The sequence below is a fragment of the Gossypium hirsutum genome, chromosome D12 (genome assembly GCF_007990345.1).
Source record: "Gossypium hirsutum isolate 1008001.06 chromosome D12, Gossypium_hirsutum_v2.1, whole genome shotgun sequence".
In the NCBI taxonomy this organism is placed as follows: domain Eukaryota; kingdom Viridiplantae; phylum Streptophyta; class Magnoliopsida; order Malvales; family Malvaceae; genus Gossypium; species Gossypium hirsutum.
The window spans coordinates 44614353-44631221 of NC_053448.1; the positions used below are offsets into that span (position 1 = coordinate 44614353).

Consider the following 16869-nt stretch of genomic DNA (forward strand, 5'->3'; position numbering starts at 1 on the left):
ATGTATTATATATTTTAAAAAAATTATATAAAAAAATTAATACGGCCAGTACAGGCAACGCCAACCCTAAATTTTAACATTTTTATCTGAGTCAAACTTGGGCCAAATTTTAAACTTATTTTTCGGGTCAAACCAGACTCAGACCTAATAAATGAACCTAAAATTTTGTTTAAACCCAACTTATGGACACCTCTACTCCCCCGACCATTGCATTCTTTTAACTTTTTTTGTGTTTTCTTTTTAATTCTATAAAATTCCTTCAGAATCCCAATAACCTCCAAGACAATCTCCAAATTATTACAACAACAAAAATGACAATCAAATTATAACTTAATTGTATATGAACAAAATTTGTCGACTTACCACATCCCATGGATCTAAAAGAAAAGAGGCGTCAGTAAATTGGAAAAGAAAACAGAGAATAAATATTGAAATAATAAATGGTAATAAAGTGGTTCTAACTTTCAGACGACAACAATTGCTACATTGCATTGCTTTGCACTTTTGCAGGCAGCAATGCAATAGTTTTTCATTTTTCATCTTTTCAAAATCACCCCATCAACATCGGCTTTTTCGACCGGCCCTTTTTACACAAAAGCTAAATCCGCAGCCAATTCATACGAAAGCAAACTATGAAATATATGTATATAATAAATAACAGCCGCTACTATAACTTCTTAATGGAAATGGTCCAAAGAAGGTCACAATCAGATTGCACCGTCACTTTCTCTTCCTTAACTATATTCGATGTGCTTACTAGACCACCAAATTCCATCGCTGTGTTATCTGCACCACCCATTTGTTATAATCATATAGGATATATAATTAGTTTCCTTCCATTACATATACCTCCATTGCTGGAGAGCTTCAAAGACATAAGCATGAAACTATGCTCATTTGAGTTCAACAACCAAGTATAAGAAAGCAAGCACCAGAACAAATGTAATGATATTGCTTACTCAGGTCCCACTGAAGCCCGGTCGTTGTACTGCTTTTTGATGGCGTCCCAATTGGGATGAGTCCACAGTGCGGGCCCTCAACGGAAGTTTGGATATGTATCTCGTGACAGTAAGTCCTTGGAAGGAGATGAATGAGACTATCGTTGGATAAAAGGACTATTCGCATGTACGAGAAACGGCATATGACATTTAGGTTCCCCATCTCATGATCAAATCGTCCACCAAGAGCTCCAACAACAAGAATGCAAAGCTGCCATTAAACAAAGAAAAAGGAAAGGATTATCTAAGCACACTCTACAAGATGCAATGCATAGTATCTTTCCATGTTATCTAGACTCTTCGTTTTCTTCCAAAATACCGTATGGTATATATTCAGACATTAGTTTAGAGTATGTTCCTCCAATATAAACATAGTCACATTGGACACGAACTCTGACACCCATATCCGGAATTCACGCCGAATCCAAGTAATAAATATAGGCATCTATGTCCTCTAGATAAATTCTAGAACGCTTAAGTTTAACTTACATTAGACTTATCCAAACCCGAAGCAGAGTCACGAATGTATGTTACACATTTATGTAGATCAGTGGTATCTTGATCATGAGATTTATCAACAATTTCAGTTCCCTACAAAAAAGCAGCAAGTAAAAACATCTCAACACTAAAATGTTATGCACCAGAGGGATCTAACACCTTAAATTGAAGGAGAATGAACATAGTGCTCATCAAAACAGAGCAGCAAATGAAACAAACATAAGAAAGAAGACATAAATCTTTACAAGTATGAATTTACCACAAAATTAATGTAGAAATAGAAAATTTCAAACTTACAAGGCTGGCATAAAACTCAAGAACTTCTCTTCGTATCGAATCCATATCTCCTTTAATTACATCCGGCTTGTATCTGCCATGAATCAAAGCGCCAATCATACTACTTAAAAAGTAACAACAAAGGAAGCCTTTTCTAGATCACTTATAACAATAACATTGTTCAGGGACAGCCGAATTATTTGGAATAATTCTTCGAAGTATCATCCACCGGAACCAGCAAACTCTTCAGCAGGTCTGGTATCATCGAGAAAGTTTTGCTTCCAACACTGCTAACAGAGAAGTATATAACAAACAAAATAGTTGCCTTGTATATGCCATAAGACATGGATTCAAATCACACCAACCAAAAACAATGCTAAGCCTGTTGAAAGGTCCGCCGGCTATGATGGATAACACTTCGAAGTGAGCCATCCCTCAACAATCATAAATCTAAAAAACTACCCAAAAAAAGAAGCTATGTTCTAAACAGTTCTTGTGTTCGTTTAAGAAAATTGTTGATCGAATTCAGTGGCTTTAATAACTAATGTAAGAATTTAAATCACATGAGACTCAGATAAAAGTAAATAAATTGATTCCGACTAAGCTTTATCGAACAACTTACATAAAAGGAATAAAACTAACACAAACCAAAGCTGTATATAACAGAAACGGATAAGAAATTTTTCTTAAAAAAAGAAAAGAAAAGAAACCTGCGTCGAACATCAGAGGCATCTTCCTGAGGGAAGAACAGAGGCATTTCGTCATACAAGCGATTGGCGCCACCGTCAGCACAGAGGTGAAGCTGAGCTGTTCTAAACCAAAAAAAAAAAGAAGAAAAAAACATATAAAAGTTGAAGAGATGCATAATAGTGAGTTTTAAAAATCTTTCTTCAAAAAAAAATCACTGAATCAATGAAAGGAGAAGAGGATGAAGTAAGGACCGTGGTTCCAGAGAAGAGGAGTGAATCTGGGGAGGTTTTGGTTAAGAACGAGCAGGGCGTACGTTAGAGAAGGGCGTCGTTGTAGGGGAATCGTGGGGAGAAGAAAACAGGACGAATGGTGCATAAGGTCCATGGCTATCATTCGCTTCTTCACCAAGCGTAGAGAAGAGGGAGAAGGGACGGTAAGATGTTTTGCCTTTGCCAATATTATAGATTGTAGCCTCAACATTTTTGTACGGAGCGGTGCATCGTTGGCTATTGAGTGTACTATTTGTTAAATTTATTCTTTTTAAATTGTACTATAAGTCCTTATCTTATGCATAAATTGTCAATTTTAGTCTACATATTTTGATTTGATTAATTTAGTCATTTTACTTTTTGAATTAGTCAATTTTAATTCCTATATTTTTGACATTTTAAAATTTCACCCAAATAGTTGCAATTTATATGTGATATAGAGACAAAGGAACAAGAGGTATTTTGGTATATCTTTTTTAACTGAAGATGCTGTCTTGGTACAGATTAAAGAGATTGTGTGGGCTTAGTTGGGAGAAAGACCAATCAATAGAACTGATCCTATTAGTGCTTCACTTTGTACTTCTTGGGGTATCATTGGTTAATTTGTTTGTATAGCTTAAAGTTATTGTACAGTGTCTTTTGTTCTTTTGTAACTACATTATTAGATTAATGAATTTCATCATTCATCCAAAAAAAATAGTTACGATTAAATCTGTTTAGTTAAATATTGTTATTAGTCTTGCATTATGCATAAAGTTATATGTTTAATTTATATTCTCTAATTTAATCATTCTTAGCCCTTTTACTTTTTAGAATTATAAAATTTCAATCTCTATACAAACCATAACTATTAAATCCATAAACAAATCTACTTTTATGAATACATTATGAAAATAACAAGCTTATTTGATATAACACGTGATAATATGTTTGTCCTGTAACATTTTCAAAATAACTTTTGATTATTTCAAAATTCAAAAAGCACATTAACTTGAAATATCAAGTATAAGGACTGAATCCATAGCTTCCTTACAATACAAGGACTAATGGAAGAATTTGACCAATTATTATATTCATTTAGAACGTGGCCGCTGGTGATCCTCACAAATTGCACCTTCCACTTTGTCTTTATAGCAAACGCTACGGTCAACCCAAACCCAAAAAGGAGACTTTTAGACTTGCTGTTTTCACGCCAAAGTGATGACTCTTATCCTCTTCTTTTTTTATACCAAAAAGTGTAGGTTTTAAATATATCCAACAACATTTTATGCTACGTTAACAATTTAATATATGCTACACAAAACATCTTAACATTGCTTGTGTAACACTCGTATATCAAATGATAGTCCTTTTGAATATGTGCTTCAAAATAAAACTATTTTTTTCTCCACCTCGCAATTATTTTAAATTGGCATTAACCCCCAACAATGTCCCAATGTCAAGCTCAATCAAACAATGACAAATAGAAAAAACATGTTAAGATGTTTAATTGATTGAAAAGATATATAAATATATATACAAAAGTTGACAGATATATGACATAGCATATCATCTTTGAATAAATAGCAATGAGAACAAAGAAAGATAATGCATATCATTTAGCCACCGACCTCCCATATAATCAATATTCTTTACAATATTCCAATCCAAAAACAGTCGGGGTGTTTTCTTTGCATATATATCAAAAGCCATTTACTTTTTTTTCCATTTACAAGGAATACGTAATCGATGGCTACCACATCACAAAGAAGTTACTTTGATCAACTTTGTCACTCTTCTGTACGTATAATACGAGGACATGATAATAACGCCATATGGATAATGAAATAAGCCAAAATAGGCAAAAAAAGAAAAAAAGAGTAGAATTTTATCATTTCAACTGCTACTCTTTTACTACGTTATTCTCACAGGCGCTTTGGGGGGTTAACCTGCTGACTCGATCGACCATGTGACCGGATAAGCAATAATCAACCATTACTATTTAACTACCGAGTGCCAACTTCACTTTATTTTCATATTTGTCTACTGCTGTTACACGTTAGCCATCAAAAGCTACATAATAGCCAAGGAACGGTCTTTCCGATCTCGCTTTCTTCCCTGAATGTGCCTTTTGGCCTGAGACCTAAGGCTTAATGGACAGAGTATAAGGGAGGAAGGCACTTCTTTTTCCCTTTTCCACTGCCATAAGGTATCACATAAATAGAAGAAATGCCACATCTGTGTGCTCTTCTGAGGCATAATGCTGAGGGGAATGGAAAATGCTTTAAATAGACTTAACCTGCTAGTTAAATATTGTAAAATTTCTACCAAGAATAATAATAATAATTCAAGCAAATAAAAATTCGGAAAAACACCTATATACAACTATTATAATACAAGGAAAGAAGCCAGAACCTGCACGCAGGTCTCTCAAATTGGCCACCTTACCTTTTTTTTTTTATGGTGAGAACGAAGAATGAAAGGAAAAAGGAATGGCAATAAAACAAAAATACCTCCCCTTCCTTCCTCTACATGAAGTAGCTTAAGGGTTTTTTCTTCCTTGATCCACCTTCTCCATATAATTCATTCCATTGAAGCAGCTCATTCATATTTGTAGACTCTGATGACACACTTGCACAAACCTGCATTACCATTTCCAACCAATCAAATATAACACAAGCTATGACAAATATAATGTATTAAATGTTAATATATGCTTTAAAAAGCTCACACACATTCTGAACTTCTTTGGCCATAGATAATCCAAAACTAGAACTTCTAAAAATATAATACTTAAGAATGAAGAGAGTACCTGCTCATGTGCATATTTAAAATCATCCATCTTCAGAGAACGAATGTCAGCACTGCTATACAACGAAGGTGCAGGTCTATCCTCAGCCACTGCCGAAGCTCTCTCCTAAAATTGCATGAAACATCAGTACACTATTGTATATAACTTTCATGTAGCTGCGAAACGATCACAGAACATGTCAGCCAAAATGTTAACTGACCTTCTTTTCCTTATCCAAAATTTCTCGTATGGGACAATGTGCAGCAGTCACGCAGAGGTTCTGCAAACATAAAGTTTTATTAGGGAAATAAACATAGGTAAAAGATCAAACCACCTACCCATTAAAAGGTTTCAATTTGGTTTCGAATAAAAGTTAGAAGATAACTTAGTTTACAAGAAAAGATAAGCCTAGCTATCAACCTGGATGAGTTAAAGTTTTATTTTAGAGGGAAAAAGAAGTTCAAAATTAGCTTATGCCGGAATTGTTGCCACTCTAATGCAGATGAAAACTCATTAAGAATAAATATTTTGCTTAAACGATAAAATGACCAAGCTAGTTCAATTTAGTATTAGCATATGTTTGCCGATGACTAACTTTCCTTCTTTGGTTAGCAAACACCTCTTTACATATTCAAGCAAGACAGTAAATCTAGTAAAAAGATGGAAATATCAACCTTCAGGTCACTTCCAGAATATCCTTCAGTCATATTTGCAATAGCTTCCAAATCAACATTGGATGACAATTCCTCTTTTGCCAATATAACTCTTAGAATTTTTTCTCGATTTGGAGCATCTGGCAAATTAACCATCAATCTGCACAATATTCAACAGGGATGTCAATGGTGCTTATTATAAAGTCAGAGAACAGCAACTCAAAGAAACAATACAAGAAACATACCTTCGAGGAAGCCTCCGAATGACTGCCTCATCAAGGTCAAATGGCCGGTTTGTAGCCGCAAGAACCAACACTCGTTCTCTATCCTTCGTACGGAGACCATCCCAATTTACCATAAATTCATTCTTCATTTTACGCATAGCCTCATGTTCACCTGGATTCTCCCGTCTCCCTAACATGCTATCAACCTAAAATAACCACCCAAGTCAATACAAAATGCAAGGAACAGGAAGAACACCAAAACAATAAAGGCCAAGACAGAAATATCAGCAACCAATCTTCTGCTAACACAGAATACACGAACACAAAATGAACGAAGATGGGAGAAAATAGCAAACCTCATCAACAAAAATAACACTAGGTGCAATTTTACTGGCGAGTGAAAAAACAGCTTTAACATATTTCTCTCCTTCACCAAACCACTGCAAGACATACAAATATGTCATATAATCTATCTTGTAACAGAAAAGGAATGTTCCACAGTTTCTACACACTTAAAATACCTTAGAAGTAATGCTGGACATTGATATGTTAATAAAGTTTGCACCAGCTTCAGTTGCAACAGCTTTGGCAAGCATTGTTTTTCCAGTACCAGGAGGCCCAAACAGCAGTATTCCTTTACAAGGCTGCAAAAGCAATAACATTGGAAATGATAAAACAAAGGGATTTAGTTTGAAAAATGCACAACTCCAAGTGACATGATAAAGCAAAACACATCGGAAAATATGTATAAATAAGTCAACCTTTGTCAACTGTCCCTTGCAAAACAAATCAGGCCTTTGCAGTGGAAGCATCACCAATTCCTTCAAGGTATCCTTGACATTCTCAAGGGCTCCAATATCATCAAAGCTAACCCCAATATCACTTGGTGGAATAACATCACCAAGGAGTTTCTTCTCAAACTCATTCTCAGTGACCACATCCTGAAAATGAGAAAAAGTTATATGTAATTCAATAGCATGCTAAATCTCTAACAATATAGATAACTGCATCGGACACAGTTACTACAAAATAAAACCCAAGATGAAGAAAGGCAATTGAACCTTAAGTGATTTCTTCAAGCTTTTGCTTTCGCTTTGAATTCCTTGCAAAATGCTCAACCCATATTTGATGCTGCAAGAGAAAATTCACAGAAAAATATATCACGTGAGAAAATGGAGAAACATTTTGTTCATCCAATTCTAGATTCTGTTTTAAGATTTTGGTGATGTGGATTGCAGTAAGTGAAAATAATATAAAACCTTTCAGCTGAAATTATGAGTTTAGCATCTTTGACCAAAGCTTCTGAAGAATGCATGAAGTGGTGACTCAATGCCCAGCCTACCACTTTCTCCACACCTATAATAATAGGAAAGGTACAAAATTAGTAACATCAAGGGAAAAAATTAGTAAATATTTTACTTTTACCTCTTCCCAAAATTACATATAATGCTGCTTTTTGAATTTTATATAGAAAAGGTTTACATATTTGACACCTTTAAAATAAATGATCAATTAAATTTTCAAAAAGAGTACAAAGCCTTGAAGACCTTTCATATACATACAATGGTATAAGGGTTAAACAGTTGAAAAACAGGAAAATACACTTGGAAGGAATGCATATAAAATACGGAGCTCAAAGATACTAACTCTCATTTGCAAGACTTTGATCTTTAATGGAAAGTGATTCAAGGTCGGGGCAGTCCAAACCACTTCGATTGAGAACCTGATAGCATAGAATTATTAAGAGATATCTCCAAAAAGAGACTAGTACTTGTACATCAAGCTTTCAAAGATATGAACTGTTCTGTAATTTCTAAATAATAAGGAAACTTCTGTTTGTCTGGGAGACGGAAGTAGAGGGTGAGAGGTATAATTTTATTATAAACTTCTTCAGCCTTATCAATAAGGTTAATTATCCTACACAAGGACAGGAAATTAAGCTACTTTCAAGCAATTTACTTTTGGACAGAAGCTCATAACATCATGCAGAAACAGGAAGCACACAACTGGTAAGAAAAAAACAAAGCAAGATTAAAGCAATACTCACAGAGCGAAGGCTAACAATGTTTGACTGTGCTTTAAGAGTTTCACTGTCCCGCTCAAATTGCTGCTTCCAATCCAAAAGTAAAGCCTCATCCTGACATGATTCAGGAGCATTAAGTATTTCAATATTCGTCAAGAGGATAACTGAAGCAGGAGCTGACATATACACACCTGAGGCAACTGGATCGTCACTTTGTTAGGGAAAAGGCGAGTTACTTGTTTCATGGTTTTAGGTGTTTCTTTGCTTCTGTCATGAAGTCTGCCAAAATTATCCTGCATAGGGATGACACATCAGGTGTGTTATTGGAAGGAGAATGCTAGAAAAATATGAGAATACAAGATACAATGGACTAAGAATGTTATTTCAACACATATAAGGACGCTCTATAGGAACAGAAAAACTTGAGTAATGAAATGGAAATGCTACCCATTGAAATACCATTGCTTTGAATTCAATAAAATAACATATCTAAAAGTTTGTAGATGGCAATCACAGCAACTCCAGAAAAATTCAGAGCATGTAATAACAAGTATAAACATTGAAACATAACCATACGATCCCACAAGCTCCTACTAAAGGTTAAAACAAGTAGAGAGTTAAATACCACAAAGACAAGTCAGGTATATATATATAAGGTCAGACAGTAGTACAAACACTCAGAACAGTGACATACTCCATCTTTCAAGGTAAAAGAAATTAGGCAAAAGATTGACATACTGGAAATGCAAGATCAAGCAAAGCAGTCTGGTTCGCTCCAAACTTAGTGAACAAAAGACTGCCAGGGTGAGACTGCAAAAACACAATTGGCAACACCAAAGAGTTAAAAATAATTCATATAGCACAAAAATAAGAAGCAGAGCTAAACAAAATATAGTATCTTACTTTTTCCTTACGATTGTCCATCTGAGCATGAGAACCAATTACTACAACATTTGCTGGCAAATTCTCAAGCTTACTCTTCAAGGAAGTATATACATCTGTATTTCCAGCCATAGACTTCTCTATGTCTTTCACAAACAATATCAAGGGATTGCTTTTGCTTTCATTGAATGCGACCTATAAAATGAGACGATTTTAGAGAATGTTTAAAAATGTGAGCATGATGAAATAATAGCTCTCATGTATTAACCAATGACACAAACCTCAAAAATTTCATTAACCGGCTTGTCAACATCATCACCTCCTGGTTCCAAGCGCAGTGAGCTAGCTGTAGGGTGAAAACTTATAATTGATAAGATTGGACAAAAAGCCGCCAAATAAAAGACATTTAAATTAAAGGAAGATAGCTTAAAAGCATCACCAGTACAGAAGAAACCATGATCTTCTTCACAAAGACCACCAAGGTCATTGCCTTCAGGAATAGACCTGTCAAATCTGACCCCGATTTTTGAGGAACCATTTTCTTCGAAAGCAAGGACTACTTTTCCCCGTACACCAATTGTAGGTCCCCTACATAGACCATAAAAAATACATGTACATAACGCTAACACAAAATTACCCATAAAATATCTGGGCCACAGGCCTTGGTGAGCTTTACTCCAGGAAATCTGGTGCACCGGCATCAAGCCTAATACTGGGCCAGCCCAGCCCCTCCATTTTGATGCCTCTAGAATACATTAATAAAATGTCCCTCGAAAAATCACACATGCTAACCATCATACTAGCAAACTTCTCAGAAAAAACAAATATAAATGTCTCAAATGACAATAAAATCAAGGTATGGAGTCAAATTGGATTATCAATCCATAACAGCAATTATAGCATGTAGATGGCATATGCTTGCAAGGACATCACCAAAATGAGATAAACTTCAAATTTAAAATTTAAAGCATAGAGACTTGCTAATAAAAAAAAGCAATGGCTAATCTAAACTGTAGAATATACATAATGCAAAAGAAAATACCTTAAAGCAGGTTGTAGAGAGGAAAGTGTAGAAGGTGATGTGGTACCTACGAACTTAACCCTATCACCTGGAATTTTAACATTAATTAATTCAGTAAGAAGTTGGTAATATTTTATCATCAAATTAACCGTTCGGAAAGATATGGCATTAGTGAATAGCAAAAGCCAATATTATCTCAAAGAAATGTCATACCTTTCTTAAATGTATAGTTTTTAGATGTAGCGGTAGATACTTCCTGCTTTGGCAAAACATGGAGTGAAGAAGCACCTGTTATATCAGCTTCTACACTAGAAGTTGCTCTCTTCTGCTGCGACACAGCAGCTTGAACAGCTCTTTTGGCATATATAGATGCCCTTTCAGCCCTTGAAGTTTCTTTCAAACTAACAGCTTCCTTTGATGTTGATCCCTGGATATATTTTTAAGATAAGAACAAAAGATGCCACAAAATAATACAAGACATTTAGAAACTCTAAAAGTAGACAATACAGAAATTTGAGCAACCACAAGAAAGAGACTAAGGGTCTGTTTGATTGTCAGTAAAATATTTTCCGTAAAATGATTTCGGGAAAATGTTTTACTTTTCTGTAAAATGATTTACTGGAAAATATTTTCTAGTGTTTGATTGAATCTGTGTAAAATATTTTCGGCTGTTTGGCAGATTTCCTTGAAATATTTTTCGAAAAAATTGTTTTTACATATATTGATATGTATTAATAAATTTTTATATTTTAATTTTTTTTACATATATTGCAATGATTTATTTATAACAATACTCAATTATTAAGCTACAATATTAATCGTTATAAATTGAAAAAAATTAATATCAAAAAAATTATTTGTAATTGTGTTAAAAAACAAGTATTGAATAATTAAAAAAACAAATTACTGAAAAATCGATAAACAGAAGCAATTTTCTACCGAAAATGAAGGAAGGAATGAAGGAGGCGATAGAGAGGAGAGCACGGAAAATGTCTAACGGAAATTGAAAGGGTAAGACATTTTCCCTAAAATGTAACCCATTTTCCCTTGTTTTGGAGTTCATTTTCCAAATGGAAAATGTTTTCCGCCAATCAAACGTTGGAAAAGTTGGAAATGATTTTCCGGAAAATCAATTCCTTCAATCAAACAGACCCTAAGGCTGGAAATAGAATCTATCTTAATAAATCATTAAACACAGTTTCTTAAGGGAACTTCCAGCCAGAATTTGGCACATTTGCTTACAAATTGAAAATATCTCAAGTCATTTACATATTTGGTGAGGCAGAATCATAATCTACAACATTAACAAGAAGTATAGACTCCAAGAACTCCCCCCCAGATCCCATACAAGATTTGGAAAAACTGTCTACTACACCACTTCCAAAGGAATGATATTAAGATAAAATGAACTAGGAAGCATGCAAACTATAATTTTAGAGCAATCTTGCTTTCATGACATGCAATTGCAAAGAATCAAAAGTCAAAACAAGTTGGGGAAAAGATGCATACACCAGGCAACAGAAGAGAATCAACAACAAGCAATCTAGCACCAAAATGCTTTGCAAGTGCCTTTGCCAAAGTCTCCTGATATATTTCAGAACCTAAACATAACAAAGGAGTTAACTAATCTCACCAGGGATTCTCACCAGGGATTTGAAAGAGCAAATAAAAAGAATTAAACATTTTTACAAGACAGATTTACAGAAAACATCAGTCATACCTGCAGGACCAGATAATAATATTCGAGGACTCATGGTGGGAAGATCTGATGCATACTTTGCAAATTTATTACACTTCAAATGCACATAGGTTGAGGCTATCAACACATTCTTTGTCGTATTACTGTCACAACAGAAATTTTAAAGTAAATTGAATAAAAACTTCCCAATAACCAAAATCCAGTATGTAAGCAGTGAACCAGAATCTAGTTACGAAAAAAACAGAAGGCACAAATATGATACTGTGCAAAAGGAATAGCATGTGGTTGACAATTTACTGCATAATTAACCAATGGACTCACAAAATATGCAAAAGAGAAGAGAGGCAAAAGAAATAAACGCGATAATCCTTATCAGGTTCCCAACATATAGGCATTAGGAATGATCGAATTATATTCCCAAGACAATACAAAAGAGCAAATCCGATTAAGAGCAAAAAGCACACGATTTACCTTAAAAAATATGGGAAATTTTCAAATGAGATGTCTATATTATCCGGACTGAGAATGCCTTCCTGTAAAGCATCTTTAAATGCTTGCCGCTTAGCAGATATTGAAGTTGTAGGAGGATCAAATTCCTTAAGCATCTTTCTAATTTCCCTTTGCTCGTCAAGAATTTTGGCTATGCTGCCTGTAAAATCGAAGTCAGTAGACGGTGTACCAGCAAGGATACGCAATAATGGTCTTAAGGGGTAACCTGCCCCAGGGATTTTCATATTGCCAGCATCCATACTATCATCCAATCCAAGCCTGTCAAGATTCGGGTTTTCATTGGTAGCATCGGGAGCAACAGTTTTCTGCCTTGCAGAAGCAGTTGCTGGATCACTATTACCAGCATTGTCCTTCATGTCAACTTCTGGAACACAGTCATCCAACATGTTGCAACCAGAAGGTAAATTGGACATCTCTGGATTCTTTTTTGTTGACAAGGAGGTCAATATTGTTGCTGCACCATTAACAGCTGATGAATCCCTCGACCGTGCTTCAATAATCCCTTTTATAGGAGCAGTCTGAGCTTCTAAAGTACTAACAGAAGGTATGCCTGGAGCATCTAAGTTATCACTGGTGAGCTGCTGAAATATCTAAGTTCCCATCAAGGAATTAAAATAGTTCTAAGATGGAAAAAATATCATAAGAATGTCAAAGTTTAATAAAAGAAAAAACGCAGGAAGATGACACTGCATAGATTCTCATTTGACAGGGAGATGAATATCAATATTCCTAAAAGAATGCGTTAGGCATGTTAAATAAAAAGGATACATAAGCATGATCTCCTGTGGTAGTGAAAATCAATTCATCACCTGCATTCAGAATTAAAGTAGCATTTTTACGGTAAGTCCTTCCATTAACCTGGACAGCACCTTTTCCTCCTGTAACTTCTAGTAATGCAATAGAAGTGCCATTGCTCTGCATTGGAAAAACAAAATCAGCACTCTCATGAACTTGTAATAAAAATGTTTGCAAAGGTACATACCTCTATGTGCTTCACTTTGCACAAAACGTTGCTAATATTGGAATCTTTAAGACATAAGTTACACTGACGGCTTTGGCCAGCAGTGAATGGCGTGCCACACATGACCAGGTGAGGATTCTGGGGATGAACCGAACAAACATTAATAAGAATCTGAAGCACAATAGCTTAGTATGAAAACAACCATAAAGGATACAAATCTATATACAGAGGCCAATTAACTTGTGACTTAATGGTACATTCTTGGACATACACGTTGTTAGGTAAAGTTCTCAAGACATCCAGAATTGACGTCTAGAAATTCCCATGGGCAAGTTTGGCGTTTACCAAATAGACCAATAAGCTCATTTAGATCTTTTCTAATGGAAAACTTCCAGTGTGTTCAAGTTCAAGTCTCCTAACTAAACTAGCAATCGAAATTGACCAATTCGATTATGAACTCCAAGATTCCACTACATGATTAGAACCAAACATAGTGTATGATTGCTATACACCCAATTCAGGTGATAAGATTTCATTGACATCCAAAATTCCCATGCCAAAGACCTTTTTTTTTCTTTTCACATGATAGCTAAAAGACCAAGAATTCGTGTACGAATTGTAATCCAACTCATTAAACATAGATCAAGAATCAAATGACAATCCATAACTAGGAAAAGTAATAAAATTTCATAGAACAAACCTGAGAGTGCTGGGAAAGAAGCTTTCCCCATGGAACTTTAGAACCTGATTTCGCTGGCTTCTTCTTAACCCGACCGCTAAGCCCCTCGGCTTTCTCCGCATCAACAGCAGCTTCACCTACTTAACCAAAAAGACCCCCACATCAAAACCCCGTAAAAAACCAAAACCGACCCCAAATTGATTAAAACCCCTAAAAACCAAATAAGAAATTAATCAAAGATCGCACCTAAGGTCCCCGCAGACACTAAACTAACGTTCTCTACGTCAGCATCGGCAGACTTATCGGTGGGGACAGACCCATCATCGGCCTTAGCCACATCAGATACCCGCAGATCAGAGGACCGAAGCTCCGTTACAGGTGAGTCCGACCCGGATTCCTTAACCGACCCAGAACCCGTCGCTCCGTTGGAGGGAGACGACGCTAGCTCAGACGCCTAAACAAAACCAAAAAAAGAAAAAAAAATCAGTCCCAGATTCAAATCTACACAAAAAGATAAGATTTTCCCACGTCTGCAGATTAAAAATCCTAAAGAAGGGAAAACAAACATTAGATTATTAGAAGGGCCAGGAAAAAAAAAGGTGAGACCTTGGATCGTTTACTAGAAATATGATTAGATGTAACGGGGGAAGAAGAAAGGGGGCGTTTGGAAGAGGAAGAACTCCGTCGCGTTTCAACCATCTTCTTTGCTGAAGATATAAGAAAAGGAAAAAAAAAGGGTTTTACCCTCTCTGGGTTTTCACGGATTCGAAAAAGAACGTCCTTTGGGGGTCTTTGGGGAAGAAAATAAGGAAGCGAAAAGGAAGTGAATGATTGCGGGAAGATCAGTTATCAAAGGTTCCTGTAGAGGTGCAGCTAATATTTATTTATATAATATTCAAACAATTATTTTTTATTTTTTATTTTTTATTTTATAAATGTTTAAAGAAAATTGGAATTATTAGATTTTATTTTTATTTTTATTATTTTTTGGGAGGTTATGATTCATAGGAAGTGGTGAAATGGGTGGTTTGGTTTTGCAGGTTAGGTAATATATATATATAAGGCACATGTTTGTTTTTTGAGGGTTTTTTTCTCCTTTTAAATACATTTATTGTTGTTTGGTTGGATTATTAATTAATAATTTTTTAATATAAATTATTGATTATTAAATTAATATTCAGTGTGTGAAAGAGGGTTTTCTCAGATTTTGTCAACCCTGTTAGGATTTTCAGCCGAAAATGATAATAATATTATGTAGCCAATAAAAATAATTAATATGCACAAATTCAATCAACTAGGTTTAAGGTTTTTTTTCTCATTGGAAGAGTGGAATGTTTAATCAAAATAATTCACTCTGGTACAACTAAAGCCAAAACAACCCCAAAAAACATTACACTACAGGCCTAATGAACCTAATCCTACCCATCATCAAAACCCTTAAACATCCTACGTACTCTAACAATATTTTCAGAATCGAATTGATAATTAAATTAATTAAATTTTAAATTATTAATTTAATTAATCTAATCAAGTCTACTAATTAGTCACAATGAGTGGTAAAATAAAAATTCAGAGATTGTATAATTGTAAAAAGCAATTTTTATTCACTTGTTTTTAGTTTCAAACTTAATTGTTACACAATTACTTACAAAAATAGAATGTATAATTGTAAAAATTACACTTAATATATTTTTTATTTTTTCAAAGTTGCCCTTAAACTTTCTTCTCCTCCAAGTCACTCATATTGTTCCATTTTTTTGTCAAATAAACTCAATTTTAATGGAAAATTTTGATGTGGCTATTAATCAATTAACGATTGATAGTTTTCTTAATGTGAAATGACACCTCATTGTTAATAAGGCGTGACACATCATTAATTATGCGACATGTTATTCCAATTATAACGGATCATTGTTGCAAAACCTCCCATTTAGATCTTCGAATAGAGCTAACCCATGCCTGAACTGACTTGTGACCCTAACTTCACTAAGATGATGCCAAATCTCTAGTAGATTGTGGATTCCATAGCTCATCATAATTGGTGGTTTCATCACCCAAAAACACTAAAAAAATGAAAAAAAAACTCACTCTCAAATTTGTATTTTGTTATAAAAAATGAGAGGCAAAGAGTTTTTATTAAATTTTGTCGGTTAAAGTATAATAAAAGTTTATATATTAAGAGTCAGCTTGCATTTTGTCTTTTTTACTAAAAAATGAATAATTTAATTCATATATTTAAATTAATGAGCAAACTAGTGTTTTTGGTTAAAATTTTTTATCAATTTTTACTGTTAAAAATATGCTGAGCAATATAATATTCAGATTCTGTTCAAATTTAAGAGCAAATTAGTCTATCTACTGATCTACTCAAAAAACGAATAAATTAATCTATATACTTTAGATTAAAGAATAATATAAAATGCTATTTTTAAACCAAAGCTTAAATAATTATATATATTTAAATATTATACCGCTCGAGATGGACCTAACCCAATACAAGAAAACCTTCATTCATCACTATGGAAACAAATATTATTATTTATTTGTACCTTACTAAAATTCTTACAGGTTTTCGAAAGTTCATAGCGACGATGAGATGATGCTGTGTAAATTCTGAGACAACAGGCCTTGATTTCAGAGATGCTTCCTGTTAACCTAAAGTTGTATTTATTCTAAATAATCTCAGAGCCCCCAAAGTCAATTTGTGTTTATTGTA

General features: G+C 34.4%; 2 protein-coding genes across 8 annotated transcripts; both read right to left on the minus strand.

Annotated features, from left to right (window-relative positions):
- Positions 1-402: 402 nt before the first annotated feature.
- LOC107946087 (thiamine pyrophosphokinase 1) lies at positions 403-2961 on the minus strand. Of its 2 annotated transcripts, none has more exons than XM_016880276.2 (6): positions 2714-2961; positions 2483-2579; positions 1794-1866; positions 1488-1589; positions 960-1209; positions 403-786 (listed from the first exon to the last, which is right to left on the minus strand). In XM_016880276.2, exons 1-6 carry the CDS (start codon positions 2940-2942, stop codon positions 668-670), a joined length of 870 nt encoding a protein of 289 aa, XP_016735765.1. In that variant the 5' UTR covers positions 2943-2961; the 3' UTR covers positions 403-667. The 2 variants fall into 2 exon arrangements, with proteins under 2 accessions (XP_016735765.1, XP_016735766.1); XM_016880277.2 differs by having other exon boundaries at positions 2483-2584; positions 2714-2745.
- A 1339-nt stretch (positions 2962-4300) lies between these two features.
- On the minus strand, positions 4301-15017 carry LOC107946088 (uncharacterized). Of its 6 annotated transcripts, none has more exons than XM_041106846.1 (29): positions 14760-15017; positions 14400-14607; positions 14175-14290; positions 13496-13612; positions 13282-13428; positions 12719-13103; positions 12475-12652; positions 12025-12146; positions 11814-11905; positions 10518-10731; positions 10326-10392; positions 9723-9871; positions 9565-9629; positions 9305-9478; positions 9140-9211; positions 8593-8694; positions 8426-8515; positions 8026-8101; positions 7638-7734; positions 7440-7509; positions 7140-7319; positions 6900-7022; positions 6735-6818; positions 6400-6584; positions 6176-6314; positions 5722-5781; positions 5523-5627; positions 5224-5352; positions 4301-4973 (listed from the first exon to the last, which is right to left on the minus strand). In XM_041106846.1, the coding sequence occupies exons 1-28, from the start codon at positions 14850-14852 to the stop codon at positions 5239-5241; spliced, it is 3624 nt and encodes a 1207-aa protein (XP_040962780.1). In that variant the 5' UTR covers positions 14853-15017; the 3' UTR covers positions 4301-4973; positions 5224-5238. The 6 variants fall into 6 exon arrangements, with proteins under 6 accessions (XP_040962780.1, XP_016735770.1, XP_016735769.1 ...); XM_016880281.1 differs by having other exon boundaries at positions 14175-14293; XM_016880280.1 differs by having other exon boundaries at positions 12475-13103.
- Between the last annotated feature and the right edge of the window lie 1852 nt (positions 15018-16869).

Coding starts and splice junctions, on each gene's coding strand:
- LOC107946087 (XM_016880276.2), bottom strand. CDS start 2,942: ATGTTGAGGCTACAATCTATAATATTGGCAAAGGCAAAACATCTTACC. Junction 1,210..1,487: donor CGGGTTTGGATAAGTCTAAT/GTAAGTTAAACT, acceptor GTTTAATGGCAG/CTTTGCATTCTTGTTGTTGG. Junction 787..959: donor CGGGCTTCAGTGGGACCTGA/GTAAGCAATATC, acceptor TGGGTGGTGCAG/ATAACACAGCGATGGAATTT.
- LOC107946088 (XM_016880278.1), bottom strand. CDS start 14,852: ATGGTTGAAACGCGACGGAGTTCTTCCTCTTCCAAACGCCCCCTTTCT. Junction 14,294..14,399: donor AGTGTCTGCGGGGACCTTAG/GTGCGATCTTTG, acceptor TTTTTGGTTAAG/TAGGTGAAGCTGCTGTTGAT. Junction 13,429..13,495: donor GCAAAGTGAAGCACATAGAG/GTATGTACCTTT, acceptor TTTCCAATGCAG/AGCAATGGCACTTCTATTGC.